The sequence below is a fragment of the Salvelinus sp. IW2-2015 genome, linkage group LG18, assembly GCF_002910315.2.
Source record: "Salvelinus sp. IW2-2015 linkage group LG18, ASM291031v2, whole genome shotgun sequence".
Classification (NCBI taxonomy): Eukaryota; Metazoa; Chordata; class Actinopteri; order Salmoniformes; family Salmonidae; genus Salvelinus; species Salvelinus sp. IW2-2015.
Window position 1 is genome coordinate 49,446,756 of NC_036858.1, and position 22,718 is coordinate 49,469,473.

Consider the following 22,718-nt stretch of genomic DNA (forward strand, 5'->3'; position numbering starts at 1 on the left):
CCAGAAATGTTACAAATCAGAGAATTACCTTAACCTTCCATCTGCAATACTTCCTTTGTCCACTCTTGTCACAAATATTCCACAATCTCCTGGTAAATATGGATCGTTTACCCCCTCTGCTATGTCAAACCCAAGTGCCTTTAAATCCATGTCATCCTGCAGGAAACAGCAAAGTTAAACATACTGGTTATCTACATACATATCAGTTCTGAGCCCCTTTATTAAGCTGGATTTTAACATTTGCTGGAAATTAATTCATCTGATCAATCAGTCAATCCCATCCATTCACCCATCCAATAAATCGATACATCAACAGTAAGTCAAATATTCATTCAAATCAATGAAAATACTGTCTCTCCAGACTCACCCTGTCCTTCTCAAACTCCACAACCTCCGTCTCCCACTCCAGAGAGTCTGTGTCGATGGCGGAGTCATGGGAGCTGTGGGCCATCAGCTGACAAAACCTGGCCTCCTTGTCCAGCTGGCTCTCCATCTTCTCTCTGACCACAGGAAGTGATGTCACACAGGTCAGAGCACATCACAACAGTGTGCAGGATATATCTACATGTCACTGAGTGCATGTACACTATCTGCTAAATGCGGAAACGTGTGCCTTGTATCATTTTCATAGAGTTTCTAAATGATGTACAACTACATCTACAGACCTGCCAACCCTGTCTAACTTTTTAGAATACCAGACACGCAGCAAATTGGAGATTCAACTTGCATGTAGCTACTGCCCGGTCTGTTTCTCTCAGTCTCCTCACTCTCATCGTCTGACATAGCTTTACTGACTGGCTGAAATAACAATGACTTGCTAAATTAGCTGCCAATTTTGTTATTGCACGACCTACCTTACTTTTTTTTCATGAGCACATGTGCTTAGACAAACATTATGGATAACACCTGGTTCAGTTCAGTCCTATGAAAAGGTATTTACAAAACACAAATAAAAGATTCATACTGATAAGTACAGAACATATAAAATAAATATGTTTTGTGGAATTAGCACAGACTGTTTGCATGTTTATTCCATTACATGTAGAGCGCAGAACGGAGATAATTATCTATAACGTTTTTCTTAGCACATGCCCCCAAGTTTAGTCTCTATAGTAGAGGAACGCTTGTCACCTCTCAAACAGGGCCAATCACTTGGACCAGCTCACAGGTATTGGCTTTTTAGGACACGGTTCCTAATCAACACAAACAAAAATCAATTTGAAAACATAAAAACAAAAACAGATGATCGAGTCGACACAGACCGCAAACTGGCTACACAAAGCTTAAGTAGGCTACCGCAAAGGGAATCTGAACGTTGTTCGCTAGAAGAGTCCGCTGTTTCAGCCTATGTAAAGGTGTCTATTGTACTTATTTGCAGCACATAGATCATTTCAGATTTTCGAAATTGATAAAATATCAAATCTAGTGCAAAGGCATTTTAGAAGCATTGCCTCTATAGCTAATACCAGACACTCATTCATTCTTCATCACGCAGTCTCCTAAACTCCCGACCCCATYTAATGCCAAGATGTAAATATTTATTTTTAATTATATTTTTGTAATGCTTTTTGTGACGTGGATCATAATTACAGGTACAGTCCATCGGGGTGCGTGATCCTCGTAATGTTACGTGGAAAATACAACTAATGGGACGCAGAATTAAATGTATATCACACTCGCACAAATGCGACCAGTTATTTTTCGTATTTGCATTTAACCATTTCACGAGCAAATGCTTGTGAACTGCTGGCACTTTAGAGCCCACTGAATGTCCCTCTTATGTTCGCTAACATTAGCTTGAAACAATTAGAGTTTACCTTTCCACAACACACGGAGTCGAAAGGGGATTTGTCCATGTGTTTACGTACAGCTGACAGTTGCGAACTCAGCATCACAACAAACAGGAGGGGCATACACGTGGTAGCTACGYCGAATAATGATGCATTAATCTCCATGTCCGTTGACACAAACTCCGAACATGTCTGTGTGTTGCAGCGCGATTATCGGGATGTTARATTTACTCAGTGGAGTTATATTTTATTAAAATTTAAAAAATTTAAATAAAATCAGGCCCTATTCATTTCTGCGTACTTTGAACTCGGATCTCGTACCTGCATACATGGACAGAGAATTGCATAGTTGGTACGCAAAATGCATGCATATTGGCAGGTCTGCATAGATATCTATAGGGCAAAGCAACCGTTCAAAGTGCTGCAAGGGAAGTGTTACCAAAGTCTAAAAAGTAGCAGCAAAGTCATATTCTACAGTGTGTAAAGGAAAGGCTGAAGGAGAAATAGGTCTATGGTGGCTGACTGTCACCAAGATACATTATGTCCTTATGAGGCATGCCTAGAGGGGGTCTGACTTGAAAACCTAAATGTTACTCTTTTCTTCTTCGTCAGCAGGAAAGGAGGATGAGCTCTCAAAGAAAAGACAGAGAATTGAATATGGCAGTCACACACTGACCAGTAGAGGGAGCTTTTCACATCACTACAAGGGGGTTGAGAAAGTGTGTGGTGTGGTATGTGTGTGTTTAATTAACCTCATAAACCAGGGCTATTCAACTATATTCTTACCAGCTTTGAAAAAGGTTATTTAGAGGAGGCCAGACATTTTCTGTGTGTGTGCGCTCTGGGACTCACTTGAGTTCCTTCAGTTCCCGTGATGCGTCATTCTTCTGCTTCCTCATGTCGTCAAGGTTACGCAGGGCGTCGGCCAGATCGCTGACCGCCCGGTCCCGCTCCCTACGCAGGTTGTCACACAGCGTCCTGAAGGGGCAGGATATGACATCATCAAGCATCAGCACAGTTTAGTCAGTTAATATTCATTGCGTCCTCTCTCCATGCCTCCTTCTCAAAACACATTAGGGAAGATGCAAGAGTCCTCCTCTCGGACCTTCTACTCCAAAGCATTTTCAGAAGGAGGCAGAGAGAGAAGATGCAAGGAATCAAGGAAAGAGGAACTAAGAGCCTACGCCACTATTCCCGCTTTCTCTCACCGTATGCTCTCTCTCTCTGCCACTATCTTGTCTCTCTCCTGGAAGGCCCAGTCACGTCGACACTTGGCCACCTCGGCCTCCTGCGTAGCCTCCTTTAGTTCCTGGGACATGGCCTCGTACTGCTTCCTCAACACCTCAATCTCCTTGTTGGCCCGCTCTATGTCCAGGGTGGCTGAGTCTTGTTTCTGTCGAGCACACACAGACACGGGCACACACACAGACAGACACGGGCACACACACAGACAAAGGCTAGTTAGCCACTTTCAAAACATGAAACTTCAAGATATTAAAATACTTTTTTCCTGAAACTGTCTACAAGTTCCCAGGTTTCTCAGAAAACCTAGTTGTAGAATTCCCAAAATCATTAGCGAGGGAATCCTTCAACTGGGATTTCTATCACAGATTTTAAGCATCCCGACTCCTCTAGTGTAAAACCGTGGTAGGGGGGGCCACCTAGTGGTCTGAACAGGGAAGTGTCAGGAGCAGAAGCAGCATTTGTCTAAAGCACTAAATCCGCTTTAGGGTCATGCAACTGACATAATCCAAATGGTTGACAGTTTATGGGATCCTCTAAGCTCTTTATCATGTGTCTAAACTTTGGCTGGGAGCTGTCACCTTTTGACAGCCTCTGTCCTCTCCCTAATACAGTTGTTTATCATACCTGTAAGGTGCGTGTGTTGTTTTCAGGTGTGTTAATGTTACCTGTCGTGCCTGGTAGTATTCTCTCAGTAGCTGGTCTCTCTGTATGATGGCCTCTGTCCTCTCCTTGCGGGCCACGTCTCTCTCCTCCCGGACCGTCTCAATGTCTTTACAGGCTTGGCTCAGCTCCTTTTGGGCCTCAGCCTTGTCCTTCACCTCGTGGCAGTACTTCTCCAACAGCTCGTTCCTCTCACAGATTGCCCTGTCCCGGTCCACCAACGACGAGTTCAGCTCCTAAAAAACAAACAATCAAATCAGATTTAATGCCATAACACAATCACAAAATCCCTTGGTTGATCTGGCAGTGACAATTTTAGCTAATTGATCGAGCAGCTGTCAGAGCTTCACTGGCCAGCATTCTTTCAGACGAGGTGAGTTTGATTAATAAAGTGAAATTAATTGAAATATATTAAATTGGTTAACATATGATTACCTGTCTGCGAGCCTCAATCTCCTCCCTGGCTATCACCCTCTAAGTGTTTGGACCGACTATTAATAAACTGATCGATAGATTGCTTAAATAATTGATTAGGCTCTCGGGCGAGGTGTTTGATTGACTGATAGATAAAATGATTCATTGACCTGTACCTGTCTGAGAGCCTCCATCTCCTCGCTGGCCACCATCCTTTCAGACGAGGTGTTTTTGAGGCGGGCCTCTGCAGCCTCCAGCTCTGTCTGCAGCTTGTCCAGCTCCTTGATCACCTGTTACCCAGAATTTAATAAACCACTTCATTATTGCTAAGTTTTATTATTGTATTATCATAAAAACGTTGCGATGAACAACTGCATAAAGATTAAGCCTAGTCCTGAAAAAATGTATAATAACATACTCAATGTAGATACATGGAAAGTAGTTTCTTAATCAAGGACTAGCCGTAATCTGTGTCTGGGAAACCATAATGTATTATATGTATCTCTGACCTGGTCCCTCTCACTCATGATGAGCCTGTACTCGTTGAACACAGAGTCCCTCTCCTCCTTGTACTTCTCGCAGTCCTTTACTGCCTTCAGCTGGAAGTTCTTACAGCGTGTCACCTCCGACTGCAGCCGCTCCATCTCCCTCTGCAGCTCCTTGTTCTGGCCTGAAGACTTGTTCAGCTCCTGTTGTACAGAGTCAAACCTGGGGAGAGGAAGATGGTGAGGTGTGTAGTAGTGTATACGTGTGTTTGTGTGTGTGTGTGTGTGGTGTATAACCATGTATCTTGGGTTGAGCATTGTGTGTGTGTGTAACCTCAGACGTAGAGCACTGTCGTTGGTAGTGTATATATGTCTTGTTTCAGCAGTGTGTCTGTCTGTTACCTCCTCATGGACGTAGAGCACTGTTGTTGGTAGTGTATAGCCGTATCTCGTTGTCTCAGCAACGTGTCCATCTGTTTCTGTAATCGGCGGTTCTCTTCCTCCACCTGCTCCAGTCTGCTCAGGTCCGTGTTGTGATTAGCTACCTTCTCGCTGTAGCGTTTACTCAGCGAATCGTATTCCTTCCTCACCCCCTCCAGCTTGTCCATGGCTGTGTCATAGAGCTTGTTGAGAACCTCTGATGAACCGTTCTCTCTCATCACCTGGAGGAATGACATAGTCATTCAGCTGATGATTTTCTACAAGCACATACAGTTAAGCACACCTTCAGTTGCCATCTCTGTATGAATTGTGCAATACAAATAAAGTTTATTATGTACAGTTGACATATATTCAAAACCACCATTTTGGTGTTTCAAGCACCATGCTGAAACAACGATGAATGAAGTTTGCTGTTGCTTTACTTAATTAATACATGTATTTTTTCGGGGTGATAGTCTGTGGTTATTTACTTATTCTGAAGCATGTGGAAACCAAACCAAGCCACTGGAACCATAACCAAGGCAGAATGACATTGATTCCTTTTACACCAGTTAGTCAGCAGATGGCAACAGTGAGCAGCTGCAGTATATGGACTATTCAASACTATTCGGCTGCATTTACATAGGAAGACCAATACTGATATTTTCCCCAATTATTGGCAAAGGATCTGATTGGTCAAAAGACCAATATTTGTGCAAAATATGAGAATTGTTCTGCCTGTGTAAATGGAGCCTTAGGTACTATGGTGTAACTAACTAGCCCTTAGGTTTCATTTTTGCTGGCCCTTCACAATCATAAAATCACCAATAAAATGTAAATACCTCCCTGACGTTTTTGTGTGTTCAGTTGAGTGTGTGGTGTATGTAAGGCTTGCTGGAGTCTGTAGTGATTACTGTGGGAGCAGGTGTGGCAGTATGCAGGAGATGGAGCCATAGTATTCTATACTGGTGAGTTTAAACACCTCTCCTGAACGTACAGATCTGTGAACACAGGAGCAGTGGGTAGAAGGGGAATGTGCCTACTGCCTACATGCCCTTTACATGAGCCAATGACCTTGTTCTCCAACACTGCCCTTTACAGAAGTGCTCTGTATGCATCTCCCAGCTGTGTGTGTGTGCGCGCTCGCAGTCTTCTCCAGTGATGTGTGGGTTTCTGAAAGCGCAGCAACCCAGTATAGGTCACAGCAACCTTGTGTGTGTGAGTGCGCATGTACCTCTTGCTGCTGCCGCCTCATGTCGGCCACCTCCTTCTGGTCCTCGCTGTGCAGCCTGCGGAGCTCCTCACAGCTCTGCTTCAGGTGGTTGTGTTCCCTGACCAGCTGAGTGTTGTCTCTCCTCAACACATCCAGCTCCTCTTTCAGCTGAGACTGATCTCCTAACACACGACTGTGGAGCATACTGGAGACAAAGAGGGAGAGGTTAAAACTGGGGGAGGGAAGAATACCAAGAGGTTACATTAGTTATACAGCAGATTGCAATTTCTAGGCTGTCTGCAAAAGGCAGGTTAAAGTGAAAGTACATACTAACCTCTCTGCAGACCTGAGTTGAGTTTATTCAATAAGTACTGATTGCAATACATGTTCCTTCCTCCCCCCAGTGAACATATAAGTCAATGACAAGGCAGACAGAGGTTAGGAGGGAGATTAACACATTCTGTTTGATTGCTTTCCTGGACAGACAGCGACAGGGGATTACATCCAATCACACACAAGCCTGCTGGAGAGTGGAGTGATAATCCTCATCTCTCACCCTGTGTCTGTCTCACTATGACCCACACACACACCTTACATGCCTGGATTTAATACCACATATTGTCCTTATAGAACTTTGCAAAACTGTACATGTGTGGTACTCTTAAGAGTTTGTTTACCCTAGTAAGTGTGTACAAAGGAAACCCACCAGATTAAAAGCATGATGGCTAGACTTACTGTAGGTTTAGTGCTGTGTTTGGTAGCCCTATAGAACATAACTTGACATGACTTCATTTATAATTGACTATAAAAGATATTGCTGTACAACTCCTTAATTCACATTAGGTAATACCTATTCCACTTAAATGGAAACAGACTCATTAGCACATAAATGTTCCTTCAATTTGTAATTGCCACACCTGGCACTTCTCCAGTCTGTAAATGAGTAAAACAATGATGCCATAAAACCTCTAATTATTCCCATCTAATTACAACAGTCTATTCAGAAAGAGTTATTGGACTAACAGATGATTCCTGACAGACTGGGCAGTGTTCTCAAAGGACTACTAAACATTCACCGTCACCCAGACAATTCATGTCTTTTAACTAACAAACCAGTCAGTCAGTCGACCAACCAACCAACCAACCAACCAACCAAATCAGTGTCGATGATGGTGGTACTCACTGGTAGAAGTCAGCCTCCTTGACAGCCTCCTCACACCTCTTCAGAGTCTTGGTGTGTTGGTTCTGTAGAGACTGCAGGTCTGCCATGGCCCGCATACACTGACTCTTCAGACGCTCGTAGTCGTGGCTGGCTTTGGAATTCGGCCTTTGGGGAAACAAGAACATAAGCTGAGTAATGCATCACATAAACAACCTGAGACCTTGTCTACAAAGTAAGCCCAATGTCAGTTAACCCCCTAGTTGATGTTCTCACCCCAGCAGAAATCCAATTACCATAATAAAAATATCCCCATCCCCTAGATGTGTTTTTGCCTGGGCTGCGTCTCAATCCACCGCATCCACCAATGGCGGGGTTTGGCATCTGCGGTGGAAGGTGGCCGAGCTACAGCGTTGTTTATCAGACCATCAAACATCTTGAAAATTGGTATTCCCCTAGGAAACCTCTGTAGAGTCCAAACGGTTTGCTCTAYGACCCCCACAAGCGTCACGGGACTCGTCTGAAGTCGGTACAGCCGATCTGCCAACTTCTGTCTGCAGCGTCCAAACCAGAGTATGTGAGTGGAGCAGAGCGAGGAGCAGAGCGTGCCTAATTTGACTGGGATGGGTGGCGCGAGATTCCCAAAGGCTGGAGCGTTGGCCTTCCCACCCCCTCCAATTTCATATTTGTAGTCTACTTGTGTGTTGCTATAGTCACTTGCTTTAGCTACTGTCATGAAGTTCGCTAAATATTTTCATGAAGAAAAAAACAGGTGCTAAAATCAAGGTGACTTACAAAGATGAGAACCAAGAGCAAGAGAGGGAGTGTGGTGATGTAGTGTCCACAAATAAAGAATCCTTGTAGAATCTGAAAAGACCCGTTTCCCAAAAGCATGATGGTGTACTTATTACTATGTGCACATGCTAAAAGAAAGGAACGAGTTGGGTAGCTAGCTAAGTCTGTCATTGTAGCAAAGTATTTATAAACAAAAAATCTGATCTCTTAAATGTTTCGTTCATTTTTGTTTTATTATCTATACAATAGGCCATAATTGATTTTGGCCCAGTAGGCCAGGCATATTCCCACATTCAAGGAGCTTTCCGTTGTGATTGGGTTATTTTGCCTAAAACCTTCGTCCCTACCTATAAAAGAATAAAACAACAAGTCTGCATCTCTGCCCAACCTGGCAAGGGTGGCCAAAAGTGTGCAGCATCCCCAGTGGCTCTGCAAGTGTGGAGAGGATATTCTCTGCTGCTGGCCGGCTCTCCAGACACCATCGCATGAACCTGAAGCCAATCTCGTGTTTCTAAAAATGAATTCTAAGGCACCAAGTGATTTTTAGTTTAATTTGTATTGAATTCTAAGTCACAGGCTGGCTATATGCGCAATTTATAGACTACAATGATTTAATACAACAAAATRTWGTTTAAATGCTGAGCGCTTTATGTCCCTACCAGCCTATTGTGTCAATCGCAAATGCATCACAATGTATTTATTTGTAGGCTACAGCCTTGAAATAATAAAGCTTAAATAATTCATTTTCGTTCCTTCTTAGGCTGCCTGTCTGGCTCCTCACCTATTTAGAGTGTTTATATGTTTAATATGACATGTAGCCTAGTTGAAATTGTTTGCTTCTTACATTCACCTTCCCATGTCAAATACTTTTCATTCAAATCCATATGGTTTGGTTTCAATATTTCAAAACCAAATGGTAGGTCCAGGTAGTCACAGATGGATGTTGGTTAAATTGTAATTTTAATGAATGGAGAAAATCTGGAGCAGCAGTTTTTTYCCCCTGTGAGCACACAGCGTTTAAAAATATMTATATATATTTTTTTACAAAGACAAATAACGGCACAGTACAACAGTGKTTTTGCAGCAGACAACCACACCGGGTTCCACTCATATCAGCTAAAAACAAGAAGAAGTGGCTGCTATGGGCACTTCTTTTCTTTCACTGCTGCATCAGATGACCTCTCCTCCACAATCACCCGACTTCATTCCAAACCATCTAAATTGGGTTGAGTTGGACTGCAGAGTGAAAGAAAAGAAGCCAACACGTGCTCAGCATATGTGGGAACTCCTTCAAAACTATTGGAAAAGCATTCCTCATGAATCTGGTTGAATGCCAATAGTGTGCAAAGCTGTCAAGGCAAAGGGTGGCTACTTTAACAAATATAAAATATATTTGTTAAACACTTTTTTGGTTACTACATGATTCCATCTGTGTTATTTCATAGTGTTGATGTCTTCACTATTATTCTAYAATGTAGAAAATAGTACAAATTAAGAAAAACCCTGGAATGAGTAGGTGTCCAAACTTTTGACGGGTACTAAAAAATGTATATACATCTTCCTCCCTCTCTGTCAGTGCTTTCTCTCACAGGTCAAATCCACTAGGCGACCCTCCCAGTTCTGAATTGCGTTTTTAAATCGACCTGGTACCCGGAACTCAAGAAAGCATTCATAAACAGAACAGGGTGTTTACCAGATGGTTAGGCCTACCCAGCAACATTACTAATCAGATGACACTGAGGGCAGAAGACTTGCTTGCACTCAAGTCAGAGGCTGGCCTATGCAACTTTCTAGAGACTACTTTTCATAGCAGTGTCTGTACATATACTTTGTTGACTTGTATAAAAAAACTTCCCTAATATCATCATCGGATCCTAAACCTTTTCCCTGAAGGTACTAGTCTGCTTGTGAGAGATGAACTCACTATTGTGCATCCCTCCTGATTCTGTACAATGACTTCAGGAAACAGGAGGYTTGAGAGCATCCTGTCGGGCTATATCATCGCCTGGTACAGTAACTGCACCACCCTCAAACGCAAGGCTTTCCAGAGAGTGGTGCAGTCTACACAACGCATCACCGGGGGMAAACTACCTGCCYTCCAGAACACCTACACCACCCAATGTCACAGGAAGGCCAAAAAGATCATCAAGGACAACAACCACCCGAGCCACTGCCTGTTCACCCCGCTATCATCCAGAAGGCGAGGTCAGTACAGGTGCATCAAAGCGGGGACCGAGAAACTGGAAAACAACTTCTATCTCAAGGCCATCAGACTGTTAAATAGCCATCACTAGCACAGAGAGGCTGCTGCCTATATAGAAACTCACTAGTCACTTTAAACAATGCCACTTCAATAATGTTTACATATCTTACATTACTCATATGCATTTCCCGCTCGGCCATTGCTCATCCATATTTATATGGATATATTCTTATTCCATCCCTTTAGATTTGTGTATATTAGGTAGTGGTTGGGGAATTTTTAGATTACTTGTTAGATATTACTGCACTGTCAGAACTAGAAACACAAGCATTTCGCTACACTCACAGTAACATCCGCTAACCATGTGTATGTGTGCTTAAGGATAACACAACAATGGCTGAATAGTATTTTTTACTCTGCTGTAGGCTACCTTAACTTTAATGACTAGCTGGAATGTATTCTCGGTCTATGTCTAAATCTTGTATTTTGACTACTTGTTGCATGGAGACATTGGTGTATAGTACAGTATGAAGACAATCTACTCTACTTATGTCTAGATGTTGTATTTGACTACTTACTGCATTAATACATTGATGTACAGAATAAAGACATTCCACTCTGCTCTGCCCTCTCCTCAGTTATGTGKAAAGGGGGATTGGGGTTGTCTGTACCTGCAGTCATCGAAGGTGGTGCCGGGCGATGCCAGAGCCAGGCGCTTGCGGAGCTCGTCCCTCTCACGGGTCACCTGACGCAGCTGGAACAGGATGGTGTCCAGGTTGTCACCGGTTGGCCGGTTGTCGTTGACGGCCGGGGGCGGGGACGAGGCTGAGCCGTTACCGGGGGGTGAACCTGCAACAGTGAGTATGTCACCAGGAGCAAGAGCAGCTCACTGCCACCGGAATACACGGGACAGGAAGGAGAGGAAGACGCTTACATCACAATATAAACACACAAGGGTATATCCATTTATAAGCTCAGTCCTTTGTATTAGAGGTGATTCTAACTGGACATGATGGTTGATCTGGTTCTCCTGTGTCTCATTCTGGGGAATAGAGCTCTACTACAGGTGCAGGTCTGTCACGGCTGACATCTGACTTGAGTTACAAAAGTTAGCTACTTAAACAAGAATCTGACCTTTGCAACAATATTTAGTTGACAGTGTATTATTCAGGTTGAGATTAGGCACACAAATCCCAAGTTAGGACTTTAGCTTACAAACAGGAAAGAGTAACCTCACTTCAACCTCATGCAACTTTATGTCAACTTCTATTGAATACTATATTATGTTGGGTTTAAGTGCAATATTTCTGAAAAACAGTTTCCATCACCAGTAGACTGGGACAGTAAATGATGATTGAATGCATCACAGAAAACACTGGACTATGACAAACTTTGCTCACATAAGGTCTAAAGTGGTTTAGGCCTTGTCCTAGACATTCTTAACAATTCACTACCCAAAGGTACTGCTTTAGAACAGCGGCTGTCTGCTATGAAATTCCTCTTTAATCTTTTCCATGACAATCTTTTCTACATTTCCCAAGATACCCTCAGATTCACATGGAAACAATACTGGTAATCTCAGACAGGAAAATGACTCGCAGTATATTGGAGTTAAGAGTTAATAAAACATATTCCTGGTACTGTGTCTGACTGRCTTATGCAGTCTCTCTAGGGCACTTTCATAGTAGTGGATTAACAAACACATTTGTGCAGTCATTCAAATAGAGTAAGAAAGGTCTTTGTAAGCAATTGAGTAGAAGAAGAATATTCAAATCAAATTTTATTTCTCACATGCGCGTGTAGACCTTACCGTGAAATGCTTACTTACTATTGAAATTAATAATTTCCTTCTAGCCATGTTCCCTTAGCCACAGTTATAAAATGTCTTCCATGCTCGGGGCTGTGTCCCAATACTTTAAAAACAGCTACCTTTCTTTGTGTCTCTTCCTTACGACCACTTTTGTGAAATTATTGGATCTCCCTCTTTCACAAACCTCCCTTCTCCTCCCCACTCTTCCCAGAACAGAAGGAGCGGGCCAACAGACAGGCAGCAGACCCCCTCTCTCTCTCTACCCCCCTCCCGCTTTCCTAGAACAGAAACAGAAGGAGCGKGCCTGGCCAACAGACAGACCGACAGGCAGAGTCAGCGCCAGGGAGGAACTCAGAGGATCCTTGGCACCAGGTTGGGCCCTTAAGGGTTTATGTAACAGCCAGTGACGCGCTGAGTCATTTGGACCACTGTCAAGCTCTGGTAGCAAGAGTGAGTAAGTGAGTGTGCATGTTAAGGAGGAAGCATGGTGAACTAAACTCATGGATGAGAGAAAGGAGAGAGATTGGCCAGGTGGGCTGCCGTAGGGGGCATTGGCAGCACTAATGTGTCTTTAGTGAAAGATGTCTTGTTGGACTAGTGGGGTTATTCTGGTATAAACAAAGCTGCACTGAGAGGCGTTGAAACTACCGAAACCATGACTTGGATTACACACACACACACACACACACGTCTTGGCCTCATACTTACCGACACTGCTTAGGGAACTGCTACTCTCAGAGTCTGAGGGCATGGTGGAGAGAACACTGTATGTAGAGCCTGCAGAACGAGTGATATGGGGAAGAAGAGACGACATCAGTAATCAGTAAAAAATAAATAAAAATAAATCCTGAAATCATATGCATGATGATGAATTAATAGTGTAACGTGCGCTTCATAACACAGTACAAATCTGCATGAAATAAATCGAAAAATACACAACATACCCACAAAGTATGTGGATTAGTGAAATTAGTGGATTCAGCTATTTCAGCCACACCCGTTGCTGACAGGTGTATAAAATCAAGGACACATCCATGCAATCTGCATAGACAAACATTGGCAGTAGAATGGCCCGAACTGAAGAGATCAGTGACTTTCAACATGGCACTCTCAATGGATGCCACCTTTCCAACAAGTCAGTTCGTCAAATTTCTGCCCTGCTAGAGCTGCCCCGGTCAACTGTAAGTGCAGAACGGGGTGCTGGCCTGCCGAGTGCTGGCCTGCTCAGGAGCCCTGACCTCAACTCCATCGAACACCTTTGGGATGAATTGGAACACCGACTGGGAGCCAGGCCTAATCGCACAACATCAGTCCCCGACTTCACTAATGCTCTTGTAGCTGAAYGGAAGTCCCTGCAGCAATGTTCCAACATCTAGTGGAAAGCCTTCCCAGAAGATTGGAGGCTGTTACAGCAGCAAATGGGGGGGACCCAACTCCATATTAATGCCCATGATTTTGGAATGAGATGGTCGACGAGCAGATATCTACATACTTTTGGTCATGCATTATACGTATATTTTCCCCTGTATTTCTGGACTCCTAGTTCTTAACTCAGGATTCCTCTTTATTCATGTCCCCTCTCCATGCACCTAGTACATTGCTTTGATGTATCTTCCCCGTATGTCCCTGCTAGTCAAGCAGAGTGTAACGTGGTTAGAATGTGATTTTCTCCTTTCTAAGTCAAGCAGCACAAGCAGCACATGGAGACAGCACTCAGGACAATGATGTCCTATTTGCATAGTGCTGCACACTGCTAAACCCAGGGATATTCCATGTTGAGGAAGGGGGGATATAGTAAGTCATTCTGCTGCACATCACAGCTCTAGCTGCAGTAGCAAAATGGACTGCCTTTTCTAAAGGGCCACAAACATATCATGGGTATAACCCTTTATGGAGTTATAGAGTTCTTAGAATGTCGTCATTTTCAGTGTTCCACTTTGGGATTTTTACAGTTCGGTGCAAAGTTTAGTGCTCTTWCGTGTTAGGAAGTCAAATAGACATACAATAGCTGGTTCTAAATAGCCTAATAGCCATATTGTCTCTGTCACATTTCAAGCAGATATAAGACTGCAATCAGTGTGTCCTCTAAAAACCCAGTCATGACCCACACCAAGGGGAGAGATAAAGTCAAGAGGTCATCRATCAAATCCCACTATCCCAGATGTCCATCAGTGTCCTTCCCACCCTGCTGTGTCAGCTAAAGTCCTTACAACACCAACACTGCAGCTCAGACATGGCCAAGTCTCATTAGCTAGAATCTCTCCCTCACTGAGTCTCTCAGTGTACATACATATACACTGCTCAAAAAAATAAAGGGAACACTTAAACAACACAATGTAACTCCAAGTCAATCACACTTCTATGAAATCAAACTGTCCACTTAGGAAGCAACACTGATTGACAATAAATTTCTCATGCTGTTGTGCAAATGGAATAGACAAAAGGTGGAAATTATAGGCAATTAGCAAGACACCCCAAAAAAGGAGTGATTCTGCAGGTGGTGACCACGACCACTTCTCAGTTCCTATGCTTCCTGGCTGATGTTTTGGTCACTTTTGAATGCTGGCGGTGCTCTCACTCTAGTGGTAGCATGAGACGGAGTCTACAACCCACACAAGTGGCTCAGGTAGTGCAGTTCATCCAGGATGGCACATCAATGCGAGCTGTGGCAAAAAGGTTTGCTGTGTCTGTCAGCGTAGTGTCCAGAGCATGGAGGCGCTACCAGGAGACAGGCCAGTACATCAGGAGACGTGGAGGAGGCCGTAGGAGGGCAACAACCCAGCAGCAGGACCGCTACCTCCGCCTTTGTGCAGGAGGAGCAGGAGAGCACTGCCAGAGCCCTGCAAATGACCTCCAGCAGGCCACAAATGTGCATGTGTCAGCCTATGGTCTCACAGGGGTCTGAGGATCTCATCTCGGTACCTAATGGCAGTCAGGCTACCTCTGGCGAGCACATGGAGGGCTGTGCGGCCCCACAAAGAAATGCCACCCCACACCCATGACTGACCCACCGCCGAACCGGTCATGTTCTCGTGCAAATGCCAAACGTCCTGCACGGTGCTGGGCTGTGAGCACAACCCCCACCTGTGGACGTCGGTCCTCATACCACCCTCATGGAGTCTGTTTCTGACCGTTTGAGCAGACACATGCACATTTGTGGCCTGCTAGAGGTCATTTTGCAGGGCTCTGGCAGTGCACCTCCTTGCACAAAGGCGGAGGTAGCGGTCCTGCTGCTGGGTTGTTGCCCTCCTACGGCCTCCTCCACGTCTCCTGATGTACTGGCCTGTCTCCTGGTAGCGCCTCCATGCTCTGGACACTACGCTGACAGACACAGCAAACCTTTTTGCCACAGCTCGCATTGATGTGCCATCCTGGATGAACTGCACTACCTGAGCCACTTGTGTGGGTTGTAGACTCCGTCTCATGCTACCACTAGAGTGAGAGCACCGCCAGCATTCAAAAGTGACAAAACATCAGCCAGGAAGCATAGGAACTGAGAAGTTGTCTGTGGTCACCACCTGCAGAATCACTCCTTTTTTGGGGGTGTCTTGCTAATTGCCTATAATATCCACCTTTTGTCTATTCCATTTGCACAACAGCATGTGAAATTTATTGTCAATCAGTGTTGCTTCCTAAGTGGACAGTTTGATTTCACAGAAGTGTGATTGACTTGGGAGTTACATTGTGTTGTTTAAGTGTTCCCTTTATTTTTTTGAGCAGTGTATATAGCGAGTGAGAAAGAGAGAGAAAAGAGAGAATAAATAAAAATGGGGGTAGAAGAGAAGAGACTGGCTTTTAATCTGTTCTGACAATCCCTGAAGCTCTGTGCTCACTGCTCTCTCTGCTGCTGCTCTCCACTGTGGAACACATTCAGAGCAGCTTGACATGAGAACCAGGCAGAGCCTACTACACCTCTGCTGCACACTGAAGGCAGGCAGGCAGCTCCTACACTCGTTACACACATTCTCCCAGATGATATTTAAAAAGTAGTGGGCTACAACTTTCTAAACTTGTGTCAGATATTGAAGACCAGTGTGAAGTAAACAGATATTTTTTTTTTTTTTTTACACGATAACTCTTGCTCCTCAGCAGATAATCCATCCTCTTACATAGAAGTCTGAGGCTATTTGCCAGAAATATATATTTTTTTACCAATGCAACAATTCAAAGTTCATTATGGGGTTAGGGATTAAACAGGGCTGGGAGATGTGTGATTCGAAAAAGCCTGCCCCGGGACACCAAAATAAATAGAGATTCTCAGTTATTTGTCCCCTCTGGGACCAGCATGTCATGCCACATTGCTTAGACCAAAATCACTTGTGTAATAATCATCACTGCTCACTACAGATTTAATTTGACCTCTCCTATGCTGTTCCCAATTCAACAGATATAGATGGTATAACATACAATATGGACATTGAGAAAGAGCATAGAAATGAACTAAATGCTGAATACTCTGAGTAGTGGCAACAGTCTACACTATGTCTCTTTTAGCAGGTCAATGATGCAGAATAGATATTGAATGGCAGTAGGCCATCTGGTGGTGAAAGAGGTCTATCGCTGCTGACCCCTAACAGGCCTTTTATCATCAATAGCAATTAGACTTTAGCCTCTTTCAGCCGGGCCGTTCATTTGTAAACAAGCTGACAGCATCAATAAAAGTACATGAATTAGAGCTGCAAAAGATCTAGTGGTCGGCACTTAGGCTGCAGACAGTCCAATTCTCAGCCCTTCTACCCTGAAGTGTGCACGCGCCATGAGGGGGGTGTGAGTAAGTGGACACTTTGGGAAGAAGTGTGGGGAATCAGAATGCAACCCGAAGTGTGCACACGTTCACCAAAATCCAATGCTTATAAATCACTGAGGGTGAGTGAGCAAAGCACTCTTTAGGAAGAGTTCTGAACGCGACCTTGGAGAATACACCTTATGCCAGTCAGTCAGTGTCAATCCTTGAGCGATACAATGTGACATCCAGGTCCCATTCCTACAGATAAGAGACGTGACAAATGGAAAATGTAGCTTAACGTTAACAGCAATTATTTTATCGGTTTTCCATTTAAACGAGAAAAATCACCTTCCGAGTGGCGCAGCGGTCTTAGGCACTGCAYTGCAGTGTTGCAGCGTAAAAACAGCCTGGGGTTCAATCCCAGGCWATGATATTACCGGCCGTGACCGGGAGTCCCATAGGGAGGCGCACAATTGGGACAGCGTCGCCCGGGTTAGGGGAGGATTTACTTAGCTCATYGCGCTCTAGCGACTTCTTCTGGCAGGCTGAATGCCTACAGTCTGACTTTGGTCGTCAGTTGAACGGTGTTTCCTTTGACACATTGGTGCACCTGGCTTCCGGGTTAAGCTGGCGGGTGTTAAGAAGCGCGGCTTGGCGGATCATGTGTCGGAGGATGAGACAAGATCGTAATCACGAAATTGGGGAGAAAAAGGGGGTAAAAATAAATGTTCTCTCTACCAGTCATATAGCCTTGAAAGCGCATCAGCTACGGCATGTTTGTTTGTCTCTAAGGGTACACTACAACTTTTTAAATGCCGACACAAAMCCTTCTCTGAACGGGCATTTTACTTGTCTGTAAAGGAATGCTGCTTCCGAAGCGGGACAGACCATCACTAGGCGACCAGAACTGTCAATCAAATAATCTCGAGCTGCCTGCGCCCAGACTACCCTCTCCTAAAAAAGTACTTTAAAGTTTGTTAAATACCGTGACTTACCAAGACATTTTGTAGAAAGAAAAACATCTTCCGCTACGAATCGACTTAAGATTCAGTATTTTTGGAACGAAGGAAACTGATTAGTTGCAGAATACAAACACTTGCATCTTTTCATAGCGAGCTAGCAAGGGACGGCGAGAGAGGGGAGGGGCACAGTATAGGCATGTTGGCCACCACACACTAGGCCCATCGATCGGCAATCAAAAGCTGTAAAGCAGGGCCCATCATCAATGAATAGGCTAGAATATTCTACACACAAGACTGAACACACACACACTCGCATCATTTTTCCCATTAGGGATTTTTCTTAAAATGTTAAGGATCCCAATTTCGTTTAAACGTTCACAGCCTTACTACAGATCTATCCTGACAGTCTGGAAGTTAACTGCAGTCTCAACACACCTTCAAACACACTGTAGCCATGAAACAACATCGAGGCCTGTATTAGCCACTGGAGCTGAGACTGCTGCAGCACTGTCACACTCATTCAATGAAGGGGCATTAAAGTGGCACTCCAGTCTCCTTTCACCTGATTTATTACCTGATTTACTCAACAAAAGGCAAAGGTTTCACTATTGTTTCACTTCACTTTGAGCACAGCGTTCAGTCTGTTTTCACCAAGCTATATGGTCCGAGTGCAGACGAAGCCACTAGCTACTGTAATTACCCAGAGGTGAGTTATAGCCTACTACTACTCAGAGTGTAGATGTGATGATAGTAGAGATCCAGTAGTATATAGTAACATGAGAGCTGAGCTGATGGTAGACAGTCAGGGATACTAGAACAAAGGCTCCTCTCCCCTTCCTGACTTCCCCCCCCCCCATGTCTTTAACTAGGTCAGGGGAACCCTGGCTCTGCCTTGGGTGCTCCACTACTCCCCCTCCATCATTCTATCCTCCTAGCCCCCTTCCCCACAAATCTGAAGCTTCTCATCATCTCCCTTAATCAAGTCTCCCCTCACTCTCCATTTCATCTTTGCCTCCCCATCTTCTCCTCCTCCCCTCAGTCTATCACTCCTCTCCATCCTCCCTCTGCTCCCCCCTCCCATCCAGGGCCAAAAGTTGTTGTTCCTTACGACCAGATTATCTACCCCTTCCCTGAAGTAGAGGAATACTAAATTCTGCAGTGTGACGAAAATAAGAAGAGTGGCAAGGAACGACAGTGTTACCCCATCCTTATCAGAGAGAAGAGTCAACTGTGACAAAAAAAAATGTATGAGGGGACCCAGAGAATTATCTTATCTAAAAATGCACCAACTACCCAAAATGTAAAGAATCGTATTCTGCCACTTCAAAACACTTTCTATCTTAAGACCTTGACAACTCTGAAACTACCGATCTGATGCAAGATATTCTCTTCCTGAGGAGAAGAAAACCTTCAACAGCCACTGAAGTTATTATTGTTACATTCCAAAAATACTCTGCTGTTCTGTATTAACCACCATCAGCTCCTCTCACTTTGTGTCTGAATTCAAGAACAAACTGTGTGTGTGTGTGTGTGTGTGTGTGTGTGTGTGTGTTATAGAGAGAGAAAAGACCACTTGTTTGGCTAGGGGGTCTGTCTCTCACAAGGCCATGCATGACAGTGGCACCAAGGGCCAGGATTCTGGGGAGTCAGACAATGGCTGCTGGGCCACATGGCCAGAAGAGTCTCCAGGGTCGTGGTCAACAGAAAGAAAACATTTTGAAACAGGGAGGTACAAGGGGCGTATTCATTACATTGATTCTGTTGCAAATGGTTTCTTAAACAGAATCAAGCGTAAACAAAACGGAGGTACATAACCTGAATTTGTCCAACAGATACTCCTGTTTTAGTTGCACCCCTGAACTTGTCCAATTAAAGTTTGTAATAGCATGCAAAAATGTTTTGCAACATTGTGCCCTTCTGAATCCCACCCCAGTACATGGCATGGCCTAACCGACGAACGCAGGCTAAACAAATCTGAGACCACTCATGAGTTGTACCTAGTCTTTTCCTCAGGACTGAAATTCAAACTAAACTAATTTTGCTAAATAAAAAGTCATCACTTAGCAATCGTGTGCTGTATAGCAGTGTAATACACCCTTACTGCTTGAGAACAAATCATCCTAAACGACAATTATTCAATATTCAAACATCTGAAAATACCTTGATAGGAGAAAAACATGGTGGAGGAACTTCCATACAACATGCCATGATCACCATCCTTCTTATACTAATCCAGCCACTTCAGATCTGTGAACACTGAAGAAGTCGAGGCTGGCTGAAGTCAGCCTGGACCTAGATCTCTCAAGAGCTGTATCGCCCAACTCCTATAGTCGCTGGCATTTAGTCATCTTTATGCTAAGTGCAAGGTGGCACTTAATAGATCTGGGACTAGGCTGGGGTAAAGAGTCTGCTCCCTGCCCCTTTAATAGAAATACATTGTCTGGGGTGAAGCCCAAGTGCCTAAGGTCCATCAAAAGTGCTGAACGGCAGCAAAAACTGAAATAGGATAGAAGCTCATGACTCTACCCAGAGGTGAACAGAACTGGTCCTCTGGGGGATGTAGTCCTGCTGTATTTCACCCTTGTCTTATGAAAAGTGAAACACTTCTCCAAGTTTGCGCATTCTCTAGCCAATCAGAAGCATCAAATGCCAGGGAGCAGCAGAATGCGGTGACCACTTGGCAATGTACTAAGCTTATAGTCATTAGGCCATAGCTTTACATAGGCATGCAGTTGTGTCATATATTCTGAACAGATTATATCATCTTTAAATTCTTAAGGTAATCTTGAATTATCTAAACTTTTGAGAGCAGAACCCTGAGCGATACTGTAGCTCCTTTATGAACAATGTAAGTAAGCACAATACATGAACAAAAGTATATGGACACCTGCTCGTCAAACATCTTTTTCCAAAATCATGTGCTTTAATATGGAGTTTGTCCCCCCCTTTGCTGATATAATAGCCTCCACTCTTCTGGGAATGCTTTCTACTAAATGTTGGAACATTGCTGCAGGGACTTACTTCCATTCAGCCACAAGAGCATTAGTGAGGACGGGCACTGATGTTGCTTTCCAATTCATCCCAAAGGTGTTCGATGGGGGTTGAGGTCGGGGCTATGTGCAGGCCAGCCAAAATATGGACCTCGTATTGTGCACAGAATCATCTAGAATGTCATTGTTTGCTTTTGCGTTAAGATTTCCCTTCACTGGAACTAAGGGGACTAGACCGAACCATGAAAAACGGCCCCAGACCATTATTCCTCCCCCACCAAACTTTACAGTTGGCACAACGCAGTCAGCCAAGCAGCGTTCTCCTGGCATCTGCCAAACCCTGATACTTCCAGATGGTGAAGAGTGATTAATCACTCCAGAGAACGTATTTCCACTGCTCCAGAGTGCAATGGCGGCGAGCTTTATACCACTCCTGCAGACACTTCGAATTGCGCATGGTGATCTTTGGCTTGTGAGTGACTGCTCGGCCATGGAAACCAATTTCATGAAGCTCCCGAACAGTTATTGTGTGGATGTTGCTTCCAGAAGCAGTTTGGAAATCCGTAGTGATTGTTGCAACCGAGGACAGACGATTTTTAAGCGCTACGAGCTTCAGCGGTCCAGTTCTATGAGCTTGTGTGGCCTACCACTTCACAGCCGAGCCGTTGTTGCTCCTGAAGTTCAACTTCACAATACCAGCACTTACTGTTGACCGGGGCAGCACGAGCAGGGAAGAAATTTGACTTACTGATTGTTGGAAAGTTGGCATCCTATGACGATGCCACCTTGAAAGTCACTGAGCTCTTCAGTAAGGACAATCTACTGCCAATGTTTGTCTATGGAGATTGCATGGATGTATGTTCGATACACCTGTCAGCAACAGGTGTGGATGAACCCACTATTTTTAAGGGGTGGCCACATACTTTTTATATAGTGCATGTTATTATCATGACATTAAAAACAGTGGCGGGAAACACAGGCCTTTTGTCATGCATCAGAGACTGGATGGGGGAGAGAGATAGAAAGAGGTAGAGAAGAGAGCAAGAATACAGAGGGGTAGAGGAGAAATAGAAGGGAGAGACAGAAAGGTGGAGAGAGAAGCAAAACAGTAGGAGAGAAAGGAGCAGAAGAGAGAGCAGAAGGAGAGAGACCGAGCAGGGTAGATATATATATATTTTTAGATAACAGGTTCTGTCTATTTTTTTATTTCACCTTTATTTAACCAGGTAGGCCAGTTGAGAACAAGTTCTCATTTACAACTGCGACCTGGCCAAGATAAAGCAAAGCAGTGCGACAAAAACACAGAACCGGGGTAGAAGAGATAGAGAGTGGTAGACAAGAAAGAACAAACAGCAGTGCAAAAGAGAAAGACAGAGGGGTAGACGATCAAGAGAGGGGTAGAGGAGAGTAGTTCTGTCTGTTTATTTCCATGACCTCACCACACTGTGCGAGTTTAGACTGTGGCATTTCCTCTGCCTTGCGGGGTGATTAGGAAGCACAGCAACAACACGTGTAAATGGTAATGAAGCCCTGTTCTTACTGCTGCACTGCCTTCTGGCACAGTCAGAACACAAATCACACACACAGCATCGAGTAAGGAGAGGAGAAGACCTTTCTCACCACTTCCAAATCAACATTTACATCAGCCCACTGCATTGAAAACAAAGGAGCAGGGTACTCAGTTCACATGTTTAAATAGGCTATCAGAGATCAAAAGAGTTAAATTGGGACAAGGCACCACTGACCCAGAAAAAAATATGTCAATCTCTTATTGGCTACATGTGGCTTAAATCAGATGGCTTYATTGGTCAACATTAGTGAGTAGTCACAACAACTCCTGCAATGA

General features: G+C 44.2%; 1 protein-coding gene across 7 annotated transcripts in view; it reads right to left on the minus strand.

The window, feature by feature from the left end:
• Nucleotides 1-22,718, minus strand: part of dlg5a (discs, large homolog 5a (Drosophila)) — a 54,313-nt gene that overhangs the window by 23,850 nt on the left and 7,745 nt on the right. For 6 of the 7 annotated variants that reach the window (XM_024007094.2, XM_024007092.2, XM_024007095.2 and 3 more), the window contains exons 2-13: nt 12,903-12,971; nt 11,056-11,233; nt 7,411-7,554; nt 6,249-6,432; nt 4,997-5,256; nt 4,619-4,817; nt 4,286-4,399; nt 3,701-3,931; nt 2,999-3,183; nt 2,643-2,768; nt 368-500; nt 29-156 (exon numbers count right to left, since the gene is read on the minus strand). In XM_024007094.2, the coding sequence (XP_023862862.1) occupies nt 29-156; nt 368-500; nt 2,643-2,768; nt 2,999-3,183; nt 3,701-3,931; nt 4,286-4,399; nt 4,619-4,817; nt 4,997-5,256; nt 6,249-6,432; nt 7,411-7,554; nt 11,056-11,233; nt 12,903-12,971 (1,951 nt within the window). The remainder of the gene's footprint in view (nt 1-28; nt 157-367; nt 501-2,642; nt 2,769-2,998; nt 3,184-3,700; nt 3,932-4,285; nt 4,400-4,618; nt 4,818-4,996; nt 5,257-6,248; nt 6,433-7,410; nt 7,555-11,055; nt 11,234-12,902; nt 12,972-22,718) is intronic. The other variant, XM_024007093.2, reaches the window with a different exon arrangement.